This window comes from Narcine bancroftii, chromosome 8 (genome assembly GCF_036971445.1).
Source record: "Narcine bancroftii isolate sNarBan1 chromosome 8, sNarBan1.hap1, whole genome shotgun sequence".
Classification (NCBI taxonomy): Eukaryota; Metazoa; Chordata; class Chondrichthyes; order Torpediniformes; family Narcinidae; genus Narcine; species Narcine bancroftii.
Window position 1 is genome coordinate 107,932,293 of NC_091476.1, and position 19,010 is coordinate 107,951,302.

At 37.5% G+C, this 19,010-nt stretch overlaps 1 protein-coding gene across 7 annotated transcripts in view; it reads left to right on the plus strand.

Annotated features, from left to right (window-relative positions):
* kmt2a (lysine (K)-specific methyltransferase 2A) overlaps positions 1 to 19,010 on the plus strand; it is a 143,995-nt gene that overhangs the window by 55,900 nt on the left and 69,085 nt on the right. For 5 of the 7 annotated variants that reach the window (XM_069894772.1, XM_069894774.1, XM_069894778.1 and 2 more), the window contains exons 8-15: positions 1,319 to 1,395; positions 6,837 to 6,965; positions 8,732 to 8,845; positions 10,003 to 10,149; positions 11,685 to 11,780; positions 12,845 to 12,965; positions 14,672 to 14,785; positions 16,189 to 16,373. In XM_069894772.1, coding sequence (XP_069750873.1) covers positions 1,319 to 1,395; positions 6,837 to 6,965; positions 8,732 to 8,845; positions 10,003 to 10,149; positions 11,685 to 11,780; positions 12,845 to 12,965; positions 14,672 to 14,785; positions 16,189 to 16,373 — 983 coding nt within the window. The remainder of the gene's footprint in view (positions 1 to 1,318; positions 1,396 to 6,836; positions 6,966 to 8,731; positions 8,846 to 10,002; positions 10,150 to 11,684; positions 11,781 to 12,844; positions 12,966 to 14,671; positions 14,786 to 16,188; positions 16,374 to 19,010) is intronic. The other 2 variants (XM_069894773.1, XM_069894775.1) reach the window with 2 other exon arrangements.

The window sequence follows — 19,010 nt, forward strand, 5'->3', positions numbered from 1 at the left end:
TTTTCATCCTATGTTGTCACTTCCCTCCATTTCACCCGCACCCCTGCATAGCATAATGGACTTGTAGCTTGTGCAACGACTGTTAAACCTTGCTGTACATTGGATGCAAGTTTGAATGCTTACAAGTGGGAGGAATGAAGGAGTTGGTGAGTGTGAAGAGAGGGACACTGCAAGTAGCATTGTGATTTGCTAGATTGTGTCTTCTGGCTGAGGGCTGCCATATTATTTTTCGCACCATGGAACTAATTGACGCTGGTTTTGTCTTGCCAAGGTAAATATTCTCTTTCCAGGATGAGATTGTAGAAAACCTCCTTGCAGGCAGGTAGTGGGAAATTCGATAGTATGTTTCCATAACAATCAGATTAAAAAAAATGTACATCTCCTATTTATGAAGAGTGGTAATCTCCATTGGCTGCCATTATCATTCATCTGAGAGCATGAAAATTTCCATGCAGTTATTCTGTTTGCTTGTACTTGCTATTGGAATTATGTTCCAAATAATTCAAAGTGGTTGGTGTATAATTGACCTGAAATGTATGATCTATTTTCATTTTACTTATTTAATTTCTCTTTGGGAGGGTTCTTTATTTCCTAACAAAAAAGAGCATGGAAGGAAACTAGTCGCCTAAGCATTCCAATTCCTGATGGATTTTGGGTGATGATGCAGGTAATTTCCCTGCCACTACAAGGCAGCTTTGCCTAACAAAGCCGGGCCATATAAGATGTGCATTTGTCACCAATCAGGAACATGTGTCTTGCCCATCCTTAACTTGCCTTGAGTGGGTTAGTGGTGGACTAGCTTTATGGACATTGCAGTCCACCTGCTGAAGGTGAGGCAACAAGGTCAGGAAGGGTATTCAAGTATTTAAAACCAGGGATATTGAAGGAATGGTGATATTTTTTCTCATCAGAAAAGTGTGTGACTTGGAGTGTTCCAATGTCATGCCCAGACTGAGCCACTGAAGCTGAAGTCTCAGTTGATTGGAGCCTGGTTGTGAAATGCTGAGCCCCAAATGCTGTACTGGGTGACATTTTAATTAAAAACCTACAGTGTGGCCTTGTGATCCATATGGCTCAGTTATATTCTGCCTTTATTATTTGACTCATTCGGGAGCACCATAGAGATATATTTGTTAAAGGCTCTACAAAGTTGCCGATGTTTTCAGTCAAAAAAAGGCAGCTGTACCTTTTGCCAAAAAAAATTGGATTTTACTGCAGTTATCGAATTGAATGGAGGAAAATGTCTCACAAATCCTTTACTGTGGTCAATAAAGGATTTATCTTGGCTTTTCATTTAATAAAATCTTTGTTTCCCCAGCACTAGAGCAGATCAAGCAGAAGAAACCCCCTGCTCGTTTCAATATTCAGTTAAAAACTAAAAAGCCGAAAGAAAAGGTGAGATTTAAACTTTCATCCTAGGTTTTGAATTCTACATTAAAAATCAATTCCAAATATTCTGCCATATATGTGTTCTCCTAGGTTCTTCTGGTGACATTAATAAGTATGCCATGGTATCAAGACTTTGATCATTTATTTGCCTAAGATGTCTTCGATAGGTCCCAGACATCAGTTGGTCTTTTTGCTTTACTATTGTGTTCCAGATGAATAGCAGAACAATGCCTTAAACTTTGTTTAATGTTGAGGCCAAAAGGAACCTTTTGTACTACGCAGGTTATATTTCACAATTTACAATTCCCAGTGCAATGTAACATAAACTGGGATTCAGATATGTGATGCTCAATGTGCCAGATATTTTTACTGCAGTTTTCCAACCAGTTAAGTTATAAACAGGTAACTGTAGACCACAGGTCAGATGTGCACTTGCATTGGTAGACCACACTTGAGTTGTGCTGAGTTCTGTTCAGGAACATCCAATTGTAAAGCTTGTATAACGCATCTGTTAGTTTGTAGTAATGTCTTCCTTTTCCCTTTCTCTTTTTCATCATGCCTTGCACAAGTACAGCATGTGTTATCAGAGTCTGTCTGGATGTACAAGAGAAGCCTATTGTTTCTCCTGGGGACCATTCACTACTTGAAGGAAGGCATCATTTTTCTTCCTGATGTCTTCCTTAATGTTATCCACCTGTGGAGAACCATTTGATGGGATTGGGCAAACTTGTAGTGTTGTTGATTTTGGTTCACGTAGAAACTTTATAGTTTGAAAGGGAGATTACCTTGTTTTAAAATGAATTCCCTTATTTCCTCCCCACCTCCTACTTTGTGCAGGTACAATTCCACTAAGGCTGGCAGTTTCCTGGTGCATTGCCAAATGTGCATTTTAATGTATGCGAATCCAGACAGTGAGTGCCATAAACTCCTTGACTGTATGGAGCATTACAGACGTTTTACTTGATAAATTTTCTTTTTACATTGTGACAGGATACTGAGACCATTTGTAGCATCCCAACTGTTGCCCTGGCTGAGAGCAGTTGACAGCACATTCTAGGCCTATATCCTTTAATCCAGTACTAAGTAATGTCTTTAACAGCTTTGAAATGTAATCCAGTGTGGCTACTTTCTTTGTAGTTAATTTTTAAAATTACCCAGAACCAAGTCTTGTGTATTGGTGAAGTATAGCAGGAAACCACCAGCTAACTTCCCTGAATATAAGCTCATGGAAACCAAATCTATTACAGGATTTCCCAGTCTACACTCCAAAATTCCAGCTTGCTTCAGGGAATGCTATTTCTTAAAGCTCAGCTTTTTATTACTTTTGGTAGAAGCATTGTTGCTTTTCGTTCACCAGTTCAATATGACTTTATTTCATTGTGAGAGAAATGAATATGCTTCTGGTCTGGTTAAAAGTGATAAACTGAAATTTCTCATCATGTAAAGGGTGTTTACTTTGTGCAGGCAACGAACATAGAAATATTTTTAAAGCGGGTTTCATTGCTAACGTGCACACAATTCTTGTTTTGGCTTTAATTGGGCTTTTCAAAGTAGCTTTTTTTTTGTAGAGCCATCCAAATCTAAGATTCATTTGTTATAGGCAGAGAATCGCTGCCATCTTGATGGTGTCTGCTGACTTAGATCCTGAAGTTTTTGAGTTAATGTTAAGGAATGGTGTATTAAACACACATGCCTTTTTCTAGCCTGTAAACATGATGCTAACATGTTTTTCCCCACAGTGCATTGAAATATTCCATCTAGGGTGCCTTATCTTGTATTCACATTTCACTAATTTAAAAAGAAAACAGCAGGGCAGTGGAGTTGATGTAGTTTTAACAGTAGTGCTCAGTTTCATTGACTTTCTTTCACATCTTTGTCAGAGCTGCTCTGTCATTCTGTGGGAAGGTATACAAATGTTGCTCAGGTTGATTTTTCTGTTTAAGATTCCTTCATTCCCTCAGGATTAATGTCTCCCGTAGCTTAGCTCAGGTAGGGATTTTGTACTTGATAAACTGGACCGAACTACATGCTCTTTCACTTTTATGAGGCAGTGTATTTGTAGGAAAAATCTCTATAGACTGGCAGGCTGCTTGATGGAAGGTCTCAGTTGAATGAGCAAAGAGCACTGAAAGAAAGAAACAAAATATGAAAATTGAGAGAACAGTTAAAATAAATGTGAACAAAGGACACAGAAAATCATGAAGTAAGACAGTCAACACAAGTCATGAATTAGAAAGTTGCAACTGAGATCTAAATAGGAGAGTGGAGAAGGAAAATCTAATGCATAAAAAGTGATGCACAGAAAAGAGACTAGAAGAGAGATGAGGTAATATTGTGATTGTGCTTTGCAAAGAGTAAAACTGCTGTGAGTACTGAAACAAATTTTCATTATTTATCAATCCATTGGACTCTAAGATGACATTTTCTTTCCCTCCTGTTCATTAAATGAAACCTTATCTGTTTTATTATTATTGGATATCGTGTACATTCTTTGAAAGAGCATTATGCTTTTTGGGTTTTTGCCAATAATCCTAACTATTTTTGTTTATTTCCTTTCGAAGGAAAGGCCAGCTCTGATTTAATTTTATTCTACACAATTCCATTTTACTATTGACTCCTAATAGCAAGATTGAGTTAAGGCACATAGATGAAGAAAAATGTTAATGCTTCCTAGTTTGGCAGAATGAAGTTTAAAATGTATTGTTCTAGATCCCTTTGGGGCGGTGGAAAGATCCAAGGGGGCGGAGGGGAAAAAAAAGGGGACGATGAGGAAAAAGTGGGTGGTCTGAATGTTTCCGGCAAACTCAGCCTGTAACGCTCATCATGGGTTATTTGTCAGGTGAGGAGGGGATGGGGGTAGCTGACTGGGGATGATGACTGCTCAGGATGGTGATCGACTGCCTGAATAAAATATGGCTGTAGCACAGCAAACAAAAAAGTGTAGGCAATATAGTGTGAAAATTGTGAAGACAATGTAGTTACAGGTGAGATGTAAATTTACTCTTTCATATTGCCAAATAAATTGGTTTACTCTTAAGTCTTATTTGTGAAATAATATACTTGTTAATAGTGTTACATTAGTTGTTTTAAATTTGCAGTTGATCTAATTCCAAGAACGAGGTGTGTGTTCATTGTGTTGGGGGGGTGGGGGGGGGAGGAGGTTGTGCTAGCAATGTGGTCTGGGAGCTAAGGTGGCGGCATCCCAAAATAGTTTGAAAATCATTGTTGTAAATGAAGCAAAAGGCTACTGTTTTGATGCTCTGACTGTAATTGGCTTTTGGTTGGACATCGTTACAATGTACGATAGGCATGAAGCAGTGTAAACGCAAATGAATGTTAGAGGTTAAATTACCTTTTTTTACAGTTAAATAATTTGCCTATCTCTGAACATTTCATTGTAGCGTCCATTGACTTGAAGTGGATTAGTTCATGAGGACCTACAGTAAATGCTCATCTCTGGGGGGAAAATGATAGATTATGAACTAGTTTATTGCTATTAACATTGGATTGGTGAGTGCTAGTATTCTTTGAGTGCTCGTGATGAGTGGAGTTGACTTTCAAGATTGTGATGGTATTTGTGATTAAGTTATTCACCAATTGTTTTGATTGTGAGCACATTATTTCAATGAGTGATTTATTTGAGCTGTTTTTCTACAGAACATGATAATATACTCTATAATTGAGTGATTGGTTGTGGACCTGTGCTGGAATTCAATTTAGTCTGGATTTGATTTCCAAACAGCTGTGAAGTGAAGACCTGTCATTTCTCCACTGGAACAAAATAAAATCAGATTGCAAAATAGATTTGTTTTAACAAATTTTAAGCTACACTTGCTTTGGAAAGTAAATATTTTAAAGTCTAGTTTAGGTCAATTTCCACTACGTGGTAGGCTGGGAGTTGACAATAAAGGTGAGGCATTATACTAACTCCTCGTCTTTTGTTCATATTATGAAATTAAATGTACTCAAAAAGAAACTGAAATAGCATTCTTATCTCAAATTGTGGTATGTATACATTTGGGACTGTGCAAGATTTGTGTAGAATAAACTGCAATGGCAAATTTCTAATGTTTGAGGTACTGATATTTTGGGGAGTGAATGTAGGTGAGGTAGAATTTGGAGAGAGGATCTAATAGATTGCTTGGGGCTATCGGAAAGAGAACTTGTGGGTATTGGAGAGAAATGTGGTGGAACAGTTGTTGAAGCAGTTAGCACAACACCTTTACAGTGCCAGCGATTGGGACTGGACCTTTGTTCAAATCCTGTGCTGTCTGTAAGGAGTTTCTACTCCCTGCGTCTGCGTGGATTTTCTCCGGGGGCTCCGGTTTCCTCCCTTCAAATCGTACCAGAGTGTAGGTTGATGTGGTCTAAATTTGGCAGCACAGACACATAGGGCCAAATTGGCCTATTATTACAGTGCTGTATGTCTAAATTTAAATTTAAAATAAAAAAAATTAAATTTAAATATTGTAGACAATTGCATAGTTGAAGACATGAGACTGGAGTAAAAAATAAATAGCAAGAGGAACTCAGTGGCTCCAGCAGCACATATGGGGGCAAAGGAATGGTCAGTGTTTCCGGTTGTGACTACAGCCATTGATTTCCTCTAGCTGCTTGTTTATTGGAGAGTTGTTTGGGCAAATTTTCATTATTAGGGTAGGTTTCAGAAATGATTGGCATTTAGATGGTCGAAATACAAAACCTGATGGTAGTGGTACATGGCTGACAAATGGAACAATGCATGAGATAAAGAAAGTTTTGAATCTTGTTCTTGCCCAAATGCATTACAGTGTGAGGTAGTAGGAACATGTTACGCTTGAAGCATTTTGTAGAGGACAGCTCTAAATTGCCTACAAAACAAGTTTATTGTACCACCTTCCCCAAATATTGATTCTAAAATATTTAAAACATTTCCTGTGCTACCTGTATAGTTCTGAAACCGAAGATTCTGTTTTTATTTCACTCAGTTGGAAAAGTAATTGCCTGGACCAATTATATTAAATTCATTCCGCAATGCTCCCCAGGATAAAACTGTATTTTGTAACTGAGTCATGCAGATGATAAGCTTTCTGTTTCAATTCCTAATGCATGCTGATTGAGCTGATCTCAGCTGGGACTGCAACTGAATCTCTGCAGATGGTCTCATCTCCTCTGGATTAGGATAGGAAAAGCTAATTGGTTGGGGGAGGGGGTTGAAATAAACCAGATTCAAGTGACATTCATTTATTTATTGTTCAGAAATTTAGTTTGCATTGAGAGCTATCATATTTGAACTTACAGAAATTGTATGTTTGGAAATGTTGACCCTGGGTAAAGGATTTCATTTAGAAATGTTTTGATGTTTTTTTTTAGTAGTGTTACCTACAAAGACACTGCTTTTACTATTAGTAATAGATGGCAGCTTAATACAGATTAGACTTATTGATTTCATTACTTCTTATTTTTAGGACAAAGTGATTCCTGTCAGTAAATTTGAACCCAGTACCCTGAATCTGCTCACCACGTTCACAAATGTCAGTTGTGGAAAACAGAAGTTATTGGCAGATGGAGTCCACAGGATCAGAGTGGATTTCAAGGTAGAAATAAGAAATCTAAGGGTTCACATTTACAGCGACTATTGACCACATTAGCCCTGAGAAATGTAGTATGCAATTTCCATTTGTTTTCTTCCCACCATTAATCAGGGCCCATTTCTAAAAGCATGCTTGCAAGCTTTTCAACATTTTTTTCTAACTGTGAAGCTAAAGACAATTTAGAATAGCCTTTCTCAACAGGGGCCCAACCCCTGTCCCCCGCCCGAGGGGTCATAGCACATTTATGAAAAAGCCTTGATTTATTTTTCACTACATGTAACCTAAACAATTTTTTTCTGTTTATGTAATCGGAGGTACGGAAGAAACCAGAGTCTGGGGGTGGGGGAGAAGGGGGAAACATAGCTGGAAAAAAGATTGAGAATGGCTAATTTAGAGGAATAAAGTATTCTATAGCACAATTGAACGACGGAAGACTCCTGCGTGGAAACATTCTATTTGTGTAATGGATCAGTGCCTGATAACTCTTCAGTTTGCTAATTCTGCCACCATAACACCAAGTTACCACTTTATACAATGTTGCTTGGTAAAATTCTAAAATTGATTGTGGAAGAAATTGACATTTATCCATGTCTTCCCACCAGTTCTATCAACCTCAAGGACAATGTGTTTGATCTATTTAAAACTTCTGACTTTGAATAAAGTGTATAAAGGCATGTTGTGAACATGTCTACTTTTCACAATAATATGCTGAAAATTGGTGGTAATGATTTTGGGATTTCTCACGGGAACCATTGTAATCTGAATTAAAGATTGAGAAGAAACCGGTTTACTCCAGTTTGTGCCAAAGTTCAGAAGACACTCCTCTAATTGAAGTTCCAAAATGTTCTGGGATGGTTGGGGTAGTCATTGGCCCAGTGTACATGTACAATACAATTCTGATTATCCAAAACAGTCGGGACTGAGCATATGTCAAAAAATGTTTTTGTTTGGATAACTGGTCTTTTTTTAAAAAAAACAGCCCAGTCGGAACAGCAAATCACTTGTAATAATATTTAAACAACAACAAACACCAAAGGAAAGATTTTTAAGCATTAAAATAATGTTTAATTCTCACCAAAAAAATTGCTGGCCGCTGCCAATCACTGACACCTCCCCATTGAGGTCTCACTCCTGTTGGGAGCCCGAGGTCCCTGCTCCTGTCTGGAAGGCTGCTCTCCTTGATCACACCGGGACAAGGGATTCTTCCAACTGCTTGCGGCTGGGAGACAGCAGCGTGCAGTTTGAGAGGGAGAGTTGGAGAGAAAGTCAATACGGGAAGGTCAAGAAGAAATGGAAAGAGAGAGTGGAGGGAGTCACTTGAAACGAGGACAATTGTCCTTCTAATTTCATGTCGGGTGAATTTCTTTTTCAACCTGTGAGGTCAATTTGGCTCTGGAAACATTTTTGGATAAATGAGATTTGTTTTGGATATCCTCATTTATCCGAAATTTAAATTTTTTTTTGGATAAATGAGGATTTTGGAGAACCTGACTTCAAATCATTGGAGTTGTACTGTAAATTCATCCTGAATTTCATATCTATCACGTGATCATATTTATTGTAAACTACGGGATATTCTTGTGGAGGTCTTTTTGAATAAAGGTATTTACAATGGGATTTCATTCAAAAATCTGTTGCATGAATTTGGACTCAAGGAGTTACAAATATTGATGCACTTGATTAGGCATGACACATTAACTAAATCATATTTATAGAACAATTTACGTATGCTGATAATTTTCTGATATAATTCTACTGACTTTTTGTAGGAGGACTGTGATGTGGAAAATGTGTGGGAAATGGGTGGACTTAGCATCCTGACGTCTGTACCCATCACTCCTAGGGTGGTATGCTTCCTCTGTGCCAGCAGCGGACATGTTGAGGTATAGTTTCCTGCTTGTGCTTATTTAATTGTAGGTTAATTTAGATTTGATATCAAGATTTACTCAAAGTTGAAAGAAGCAAACCTTTGGAGCAGCATAACGTAGAACTGATTTGTAGAGGAATCTAATTACAGCTTATTAGATCTTTTCATTTAAAAACAGGTTGAAGTTTATAGGCAAATTTAAATGCAATAGTTAGAAAAAAGTGTTCATACTTGGAGCATCGAAAAATTTAGGAAAATAGTGAGAAACTAAGTTATTGTCTTATCTTAACCTGATGTATACCTCTCTGGTGTGTTTGTTGTTACATGACATTTAAACTACTAATTACTGAATTCCAACGGTCTTTTGATCATCTTCTATAAATTTTCCAGTGGAGTTTATAGTGGCTTGGACATCAGCAAGGCTATTTAAGCTGTGGAACTTGCAATAATGCTGATTGATATTGTTTGCTTAATTCAAGGTGTTTCACCGTGATAATGTGTTCATCTTTGAGTTAGGATATACCCACAAATCTCTTCCCATGGAAGTAAAAAAGATAAAATGCAGACACAGTGGTTGAAGTAAAACATGATGCTGAAGACACTCAGCAGATGAAACAGTGTCCTTTATATAGCAAAAATAAAAATACATAACCGATGTTTTGGGCTTGAGCCTTTCATCAAGGAAGTTGAAGAGCTCAAGCCCGAAACATTAGTTATGTATTTATATCTTTGCTATATAAAGGACACTTGACCTGCTGAGTTTCTCCAGCATTGTGTTTTACTCCCCATGGATTTGGATGCAAAAATCAAAGAAAATGTCGTAATGCGATCGAGGGAACACTATATACAGTCAGGGTCAATGATTTGTAGATGAGATGTTAAAATGATATCCCATTTATCTTTAGGTGAATGTGAAGGATGCCAGGAAACTATTTGTGGAAGATTTGCAATGTAATTTCCCTGTCACTATTTATCTCTTGTCATTATCACTAAAATAGTCTCATTATTGTTTGAATGAATTTGCTGTGTGTGAATTGACAACCTTAATTTATATCTTAACAACTATGTTGGTAACAATAAAATGCTTTAGGATATTGTGAAAGATGAGGTATCTGTGCAGGTTTTTTTTTGCTTCAAGTGAGATGATTTTTCTCCATTTCAATTCTTTTGCAGTTTATTTACTGTCAGGTATGCTGCGAACCCTTTCACCTCTTCTGCCTGGAGGAGAATGAACGCCCCTTGGAGGAACAGTGGGAAAATTGGTGTTGCCGGCGTTGCAAGTTCTGCCATGTTTGTTGCCGACAAAATAAATCATCAAAGGTAAAGTTATCAGATAGTGAGCTATTTATGAACATTTCAGATGAGCCATTTTGGTTGGATTTAAGCAAAATTTCAACTTGGTCTTAATCTGACAGTTAAAATTCCCCACAACATTAACCTTGGATAGTATACTCCAAGAACGATTTTCATTGTCTTCAGTAGAAGGAGTACCAAAGGTTATGGAATTTTATTCTTTTCCTATTCCCTGATCCATGTACATTGCAATGTCTGCAAGAATGGAACAAAAATGTTATTTTCACATTTAAAAAAAAACACACCACAGAAGTTAAACCTTGCCTCCCACTACAAGAAAAATCATATTTCTTCCAGAATCAGTTATTTTTTTTTTAACCAAAGTTTTGCAAATACTTGCAAAATATACACATTCTCCCATTTTAAGTTGAGCTGTTTACTCCATCCTTCTGAGTGTTCCTCTAGAGAAGTCAGGACCTGCCATCGATATCTCTTGTTGCAACTGAGGGGCAAAGCCAAAAAGTTCTAAACCCTGGAATTTATACCACCTGAGGAAGTGGTTCTCTGCTTTGCTTCTCCATAATGTCCCAAATGAAATTAGGAGCATAATTGTAAGGTGACTTACGTATTGGGGTGGGGGTTGGGAGGGGGGGGGGGTTGTTTATAGTAAACAGTTTTCTGTAATGGGAAGTGTACATTGAAAAAAATTGTTTATTTAATTTACTGTCTCAGATAAATTTTGTAAGAGCAAATTTTTGTTCCATATCCAAGAATTTTTGGTAGTCATTTGTACCTTTCACATAGGCCATTTTTCTGTAATCTTAATTGCTCAGTTGTCACCTGTACATGTATCTGATTAAAGAGTGAGTTTTGTCCACTCTCTATATAACACCATTGACCACCGCCAGTGGGCTGATATCGCCTCAAACCGTGCATCTTGGTGCCTCACAGTTTGGCGGGCAGCAACCTCCTTTGAAGAAGACCGCAGAGCCCACCTCACTGACAAAAGGCAAAGGAGGAAAAACCCAACACCCAACCCCAACCAACCAATTTTCCCCTGCAACCGCTGCAACCGTGTCTGCCTGTCCCACATCGGACTTGTCAGCCACAAACGAGCCTGCAGCTGACGTGGACATTTACCCCCTCAATAAATCTTCGTCCGCGAAGCCAAGCCAAAGAAAGAAGATATAACACCAATTTGTTATCAGATAAAAGTAGTTTAACGAGATTTCCTTGTTATTTTCTGTTCATCCTTTTCCTTTGGCTCGTTTTCTAAAAAACTTTGGGGCTTGTGGATACAATATCCACTTAGGAGTTTGCACTCAAAACCGTAGCTTGTCTTTTGCTTTTATAGGTTGATGGATTGTGTAACTAGGCATTTTTAAAATTTATTTTTGCCTACTCATGGTTAATCCTGGAGTGAACTCTATGTTAATGAGAATGGAAGTAGAGTGCAAGTGGAACAGTGATGGAGAAGGAAGGAAAACTATCTGAATGGTTAGTTTCAAGAACTAAATAGCGAGGAAAAAATATAAATTCTTAAAACTTTTTTTTAAACACAGCAGCTTCTTGAGTGTGGCAAGTGCCGAAACAGCTATCATCCAGAGTGCCTGGGACCAAATTACCCAACAAAACCAACTAAGAAAAAGAAAGTCTGGGTGAGCCTTATTAATTGATGCAGAGTTGTTTTTGTCTTTTATCTCCACTTAATTTCTTCAAAATGTGAGCATGCCTATTGGTTTCCATTTTAATATGGATTGCACAGATAAAATGACTTGACATCACGAAGAATCACTAATTAAATAAATAAATATTAATGTAGCTCTTAATTATGGAATATTTATATAGGATTAGCCCAGCTCTTGATGAGGAAAATTTCATTGAAGTTCAGTTTAATGTTTCAAAGCAGCATTGATTTGACTCTTCCTTCTCAAAGTTCCCTGGTTTGAAATTCTACAAATTTCTATTTCTGTTGCCACTGGATAAAGATTCTACTTTGTTTTCTTCCTGCCGGCTGATTGATTACTGTTCTTTGCATGTGCATGAGCAAATGAAGTCCAGGTTTTTTTTTGCAATTGCCATTAAGGTTCTTCCTGTACCTGCATGGAGCCAAATCAATTAATCAAGGGCAGCATGGTGAAGCAGTGGATTGATATGTCTCGGTAACGTGCAACTAAATAACAATTCTTTCAAAAGATTTCCATAGCTCCTAGTCTTGCCAAAACACTTTTACTGAAACAATGTAAAATTTGGATGTTCAGCCATCATAGTTTATTAGTGTTGCTGGAGCTATAATCTTGCAAGCAAGGAATATTAGTATTTAAATTTAATTGTCAGTTTAAATGTTGGGGTAGAGTTTGAAGGTCAGATTTTTAGCATTGGTCTCCCAACCAGGCACAGGAAGATGATTCCTTTAGCTTTGACTTTAAACAGTATATGTATATGTTTGAGATGTTTTAAGATATTAAAGTCCAAAAATCTTTATTAAAAAAAAAAGAGTATATTGAAAATGCACAGTGAGTTGATCATAATCTGAAAGATAAAGGCTAACCTTTTGGTTTGGATCCTTTATCAGAACAGATTGTTTATCCTTTAGATGTCACAATTTTTCACTTTGTTTGCATCTCTTCAAATAGATGGTGTTGGTCTGTTTGCTTATTTCATTTTTGTTTTAATTTGAAACCACCTTAATATTTTCTAATAAAGATCTCCTCTGCTGTAGATATGCACCAAATGTGTACGATGTAAGAGTTGTGGAGCTACAACGCCAGGGAAAGGCTGGGATGCACAGTGGTCACATGATTTTTCTTTATGTCATGAATGTGCAAAGCTTTTTGATAAAGGTAAGCATGGGAATTTATTTTGTTTACCTTGTGGACATTCCTGGATATCTATTATAATGCAGCAGTTATACAGGTATGCAATCCTTTATCTGGAACCCTTGGGGACAGTGTGTTCCGAATTTCAGATTTTTCCGTATTTCAGAACAAAAGCCAGCTGCCCCAGATTTAAGCCCACCAAAATTGTGCTGCCTTATCCATCCCCTTCCAGTTGCGCTGGCGTGTCTCTCCCCCCCCACCCACCCGAGTCGCACTGCTCCCTCTCTTCCCCCCCCACGCCCACCTGAGTCACGCTGGTGTCTCTCGCCCCCCCCCCCCGCCCACCTGAGTTGCGCTGCCGTCTCTCTCCCTCCATTGAAAGAATGCCGGTCTTTGGAGCTTTCCGGATTTTAGATGTCTGGATAAAGGATTGTGTACCTGTAGTAATTTTCAAACAATGGAATGCAGATAACTAACAAAGCTTTGGACACAAGGTAGATAATATGTCAAGGTAGTGATTTCTACTATTATGGAAAATATAAAGTGTCCTTAAGTGATTGGCCCTTTAAGACAACAAATGAGGGTTGAAAAAACTCATGATTTTCAGTCATGTTACTACTGTTGCCTCTATTTAAAAAAGGTTATGATTAGTAAGGTCATGAATCATGGGTATACTGACTCCTATGCATTTTCATGCTGGGGTCTGTGAGAAACTTTAGATTACTGAATAGGTGTTTTGTGTATTATAGAAACTTCGATATGAGAGATGTTAAAATCTCATTGAAAGCTGCATTGTAGTGCAAGTCATTATATTGTAATGAAAGCCAAATGACAATCCAAGGATTATCTGTATTTGGAAATCTCGCATGTTTCTACCTCAAAAGAAAAATGATTCAGCTAATGATGTCTGGGAGAAAACAACATAAGTAACTTTTACAGCTTGTACACTGGTACTCCAAGTAGACTTTAATTCTTCCTTCTCATTTCTTGGTTTTGATTTATTATTTAGGTTGGGTTCAGGATTCTCCATCTGATCCTTGCCCACCTTGCAAGGAACCTTGCTGTTCCATGGTAGGGTAATCATGGAAGAATCTGATTCTGCTCTTCACTTCAAAGGAAATACAATGAGATGGAGAGTTAACGAGAGACTGATATTTATGTAGTTTGATTGGTGTAGACAACTGCTTGTTGTCTAAATCCTGAGCAAATAAGAGATGCACATGCTGACCTTTCTTAAATTAAAATCCGTTTATCATTATTGTCATAGTCATAGATTAAATTGTGTGATTACACTATCAAAGTTGAGGAAGATGAGACATTTATTAGGTAGTATGCTGTGCCCAATAGCACACAAGCTGGAATCTGGAACCTATACAATTCAGAGTGAATTAAAACAGTGTAATTGTTTCCAGTGACAATAAGTAAATTTCTGATTTAATTGAATTCAACGAGTGCGTTTTGCTCAGCGGTCTCTTCTATTTGTTCCTGAAAATGGATGCAAGGAACTATTTATGTTTTCTTAAGTGCGTCACCTTAACTCTAAGGGTAATACCTATTAGCTGGTCGATGAGTTACATTATTTATGCCTTGTACTATTATGTGAATCTTGTACATGTGCAATAGAAGGCTCACCATTTTCATCAATTATGAATACAGCTTGTGTTGGGATTATCAAGGACACTGGAAGGATACACACTCACTATGTTGATGTAAATTGTGTTTATTTTTAGGAAATTTCTGTCCATTGTGTGACAAGTGCTACGACGATGATGATTATGAAAGCAAGATGATGCAGTGCGGGAAATGTGATCGTTGGGTTCATGCAAAGTGTGAAAGCTTGTCAGGTATTTTAAAGCTCAAAACACATTTTCTGGATGATGACAACCCACTGAGAAGATGCAATTGATAGTTTGTGTTATTGCACAGTTTAGATTTCATTTGTTTTGAGCTCTCAATACAAATTATAAATGCATAAAAGTAAGTAGCCTATCAAGTTCATGTTCCTTTTTTCATGTGAATAATCCACATGCTTTCTGACCATCTGAAGTTAAAATCCATAATATTTTTCTTCCTAGTTTTACTGTAACATTCTACTTTAGTTTGTTATAAAACTACAAACCGCCTTATTTTTTGCCTGGGAGTTGTTAGAATTTTAAATTTCAATGAGTTATCAAAATGAAAATGCCATTTTTAATTTGTATTTGCAGGTTTTTGTTCTATATTTAACTGGATTTTTGGAAGATATTTTGATGCATTTTAATACAATTTAAATCAAAATTCCTTTAGATGCATCTTTTACCAAAAAGACATCTTAATCGACTCTCATTGGTGGGATAAGTTATACTGCAGCATGAGTTCAGACTTCCTCTCCCCATATTCTTAGTTGTTTGCTTGCTTTTTAAAAGTTGACTAGCAGTGCTTTTGTTGGGTGAGAGCAAAAAAGATCATGGTACCAGAATGATGAGTTAAGAGTCCAATCAAAATGATATAATCAAATGGCTGTACAGGCTAATGGATCTGAATGGCCTATTTTTATAATAAATGAAATATAGCAACTTTTATCTTCTCTTTCCCCCCCACCCTCACCCTTCCCAAGTCTCTTTCATATGGGACCCACTTCCCCCAATTATATGGATAATTAAAATCATTAATAACTCCTGAGCAGTAGTCAAGAGAATGGTGCATTCTTAAGCCTGGTGACTGTTAATGTCAGGGATTGTCCCAAGGTGAACACTTTATAATTGGCAGATGGCATGATGTTCATGCACAAATTTAGGAAATCTGCAGTGATCAGTTTTAAATACACACTGAATCTCCTTTGAACTTGTGTTGAATGTGACCTATTTTATCCCATTTATATCCAACACACATTTTCTCTAAGGGCTTGTACCTTTTCCACTTCTACCTTTCTTTCGTGACTGCCCAATTCTGGTTTTCCATGTTAGTATCCATGTCTCATGAGGTAGACCCATTTTAAAAACAAAACAAGCACAAGTTTGATTGCCTCTGATTCCCACTTTTGTACTGCACAATGGACTGATTGGCTAGAATCAGTTCAGTTGACAGGAAAATTAAAGGACCTTGGACTTTTTTTGGAGCTTTGTACTTTTTGTTTTGCATTGTTTTCAAAGCTTGTACATTTTCCTCAAATATTGATTTGAAAGTTTTATAGAATCTGTTCTGTTAAAATTAAAATGTTGTCTTGCTGTGCATGATAATTTTTACCATTGATTTTATCTTCATCCAGATGAGATGTATGAAATCTTGTCAAATCTTCCAGAAAGTGTGGCATACACGTGCATAAATTGTACAGAGCAACATCCTGCAGAATGGCGGCTGGCACTAGGCAAGGAACTGCAGATCTCTCTAAAGCAAGTTTTGACTGCATTGCTAAACTCTCGAACAACCAGTCACTTGTTACGATACCGACAGGTAAGTCTGAACTGCTCATGATTTCAGCAGTGGTTTTCATACATAGTTTTACTGCATCTCTTAGATGATGAAAATAAAATATTAAGTTAATGAACCATCTCAGAATGAATATTACAAGTAATCTTTCCATGTGGTCCTTGGGAATTACTTTGTACATTCTTGTACAATAAAGAAGGAAGCTTAACTTTTTTTAAAGACACAGCATGGTAACTGGCCATTTTAACCCACTAGTCTGTGCTGCCCCATTTACACCCCATTAACCTACACCCCTGGAACGTTTTTGAACAGTGGGAGGAAACCCACTGCCCCCAATGAAAACCCACGCAGATACAGGGAGAACATACAAACTCCATACAGATAGAGCAGGATTCAAACCCAGGTCTGATCCTGATCGCTGGGCCTGTAAAGGCACTGCATTAGCTACAACACCAACTGTGCTGCCCTTCTTTAAAACTGGGAAGCTTTAAAAAAACTTAGAGAAGACAACAAAGAAGGTGATTAGTAAGGAAAAGATGAATTATGAAAGGAGATTAACAAATAATATCAGAGGATGCTAAAAGCTTAAAACATAAAGAGTAAAAGAGAGACAAATGTAAACATGGGGCTGATAGAAAATGACACTGCAGAAATTGTCATGGGAGAAAAGGAGATGGCAGAGAAACTGAATGAACATTTTGGATCGTTCTTCACTATGGAATACATGCCAAACTCTCAGCAGTCTGTGGGAAGAGAAATGAGTGTCATCAAGATCACGAGAGAGAAGGTTCTTGGGAAGCTAAATGGTTTAAGGGTAGACAAGTCTCCCGTACCAAATGGAATGCTCCCTTCTTTTTGACATTAGTGATGATCTTCCAGGAATCGATGGATTCCGATATGGTTCCAGTGGACTGAGGATTGTTAATGTCACTCCACTGTTTAAGAAGGGAGGGAGGCAGAAGGAAGGAAATTATAGACCTATTAGCCTGATGTCATTGGTTGGAAAGCTGTTGGAATCAATTGTCAAGGATGAGGCTATGGAGTACCTTGAGACATGCGACAAGATAGGCCCAAGTCTTCATGGTTTCCTTAAAGGAAAATTATGCCTGACAAAACCACTACAATTTTCTGAAGAGATCACAAATAGGGGAGACGCAGTGGATGTTGTCTATTTGGACTTTCAAAAGACCTTCGACAAGGTGCTGCATATAGGGCGGCTAAACTAGATGAGAACCCATGGAATTATAGGAAGGATAGTAGCAAGGATTGAGCATTGGCAGGAAACAGTTTGAATAAAGGGATCCTATTCTGGTTGGCTACCGGTTACCAGTGGCCTTTTTCAGGGTTTGGGGCTACTTTTTACATTGTATATAAATGATTTGGATTATGGAATAGATGGCTTTGTGGCTAAATTTGCAGATGATACCAAAATAGACGGTAGGGGGGGTGGCACTGAAGGAACAGAAAGGCTGCAGAGAGACAGATAGATTAGAAAATGGGCAAAGAGGTGGCAGAGAACAGGTCATAGGGAAAATTTGTGGGTAATGGGATTGCTCCATGGGCTAGCATTGACATTATGGTTGAAGTAAGTCTCTTATGTCATAAGGAGAAATAGAAATGTAATTTGTAATTAATATTTGTTACTATTTTCAACGTTGCTTCCCCCTTCAAAATTGTGGGCTGATTTGATGAATCCAATTTTCATTTTGCATTGCACCTTTGGCTTGTTGCCACTTTAATGGTGCTTTTCTAGACTTTGATCACCTGAAAGAATTTGGTTGGGAGACCATTGAAATTCTGTTCTTGCTGTCCACACGCACTTGATGGTGCAAGTAAATTCAGCTGAGATTTCTCTTGGGTTTGGAAATGAGCATGACTATAGCAATCATCCTTGATCTGACTGACCATTGTCAGGAGAGAATGAGGGGAAAAAAAGCGTTGGTCTTTCTGCCTCTGTTTTTAGTGACCATTTCAGCAAATTGTTACAACTGTCATTTTTTTTAAAGCAGGACAGTTGTACCCGGGATAGTATTAGGAATTGAGCAGATGATTTAGGTTTCCCTGACTGAGGTATTGCCATTTGATTAGGTGGATATAAATCATTTTGTAGTATGATTTGAAGAAGATTTACTGTGTGTTTGGGGGGAGGGGAGCGATAGTACTGATGCAGCTGGTTCCTACAGTCTTGGCAACTATTCTTAATTGCTCATTATATTCATAGATATTTGTGAGACTTGTTTGTAGCTTAACTGCTATATTTAACTCACAATTGCAACACTTGCACTTCAAAGAACAAATTTATTAAATATAGATGCCCTTAAGTTCCCTGAAGGCATGGAAATTAATTGTTTTTATTGCTTTTTTTTAATTGGTTGTTTATTTTGGTAAGATGTTTTATTATCTTCAAGTGGATATGTCTCAGGTATTCCTAGTGATCAGAAATTTTCATTATTGAATAATGGGTTGTATGCTAAAGCATTGCATCACTGAACTCTAAATTTATGAAATCTTCTTGCATGTTGAAGGAATGATAAAATTGAATACATCGAAATTCATAACCCAAAATGATGCAGTAATCAAATGTAGCATGAAAAACCAATGCTTGGTTATGCACTCGTCACTAAGAATTCAGTTATAGCCAAGGTGCTCGACACTGATGAA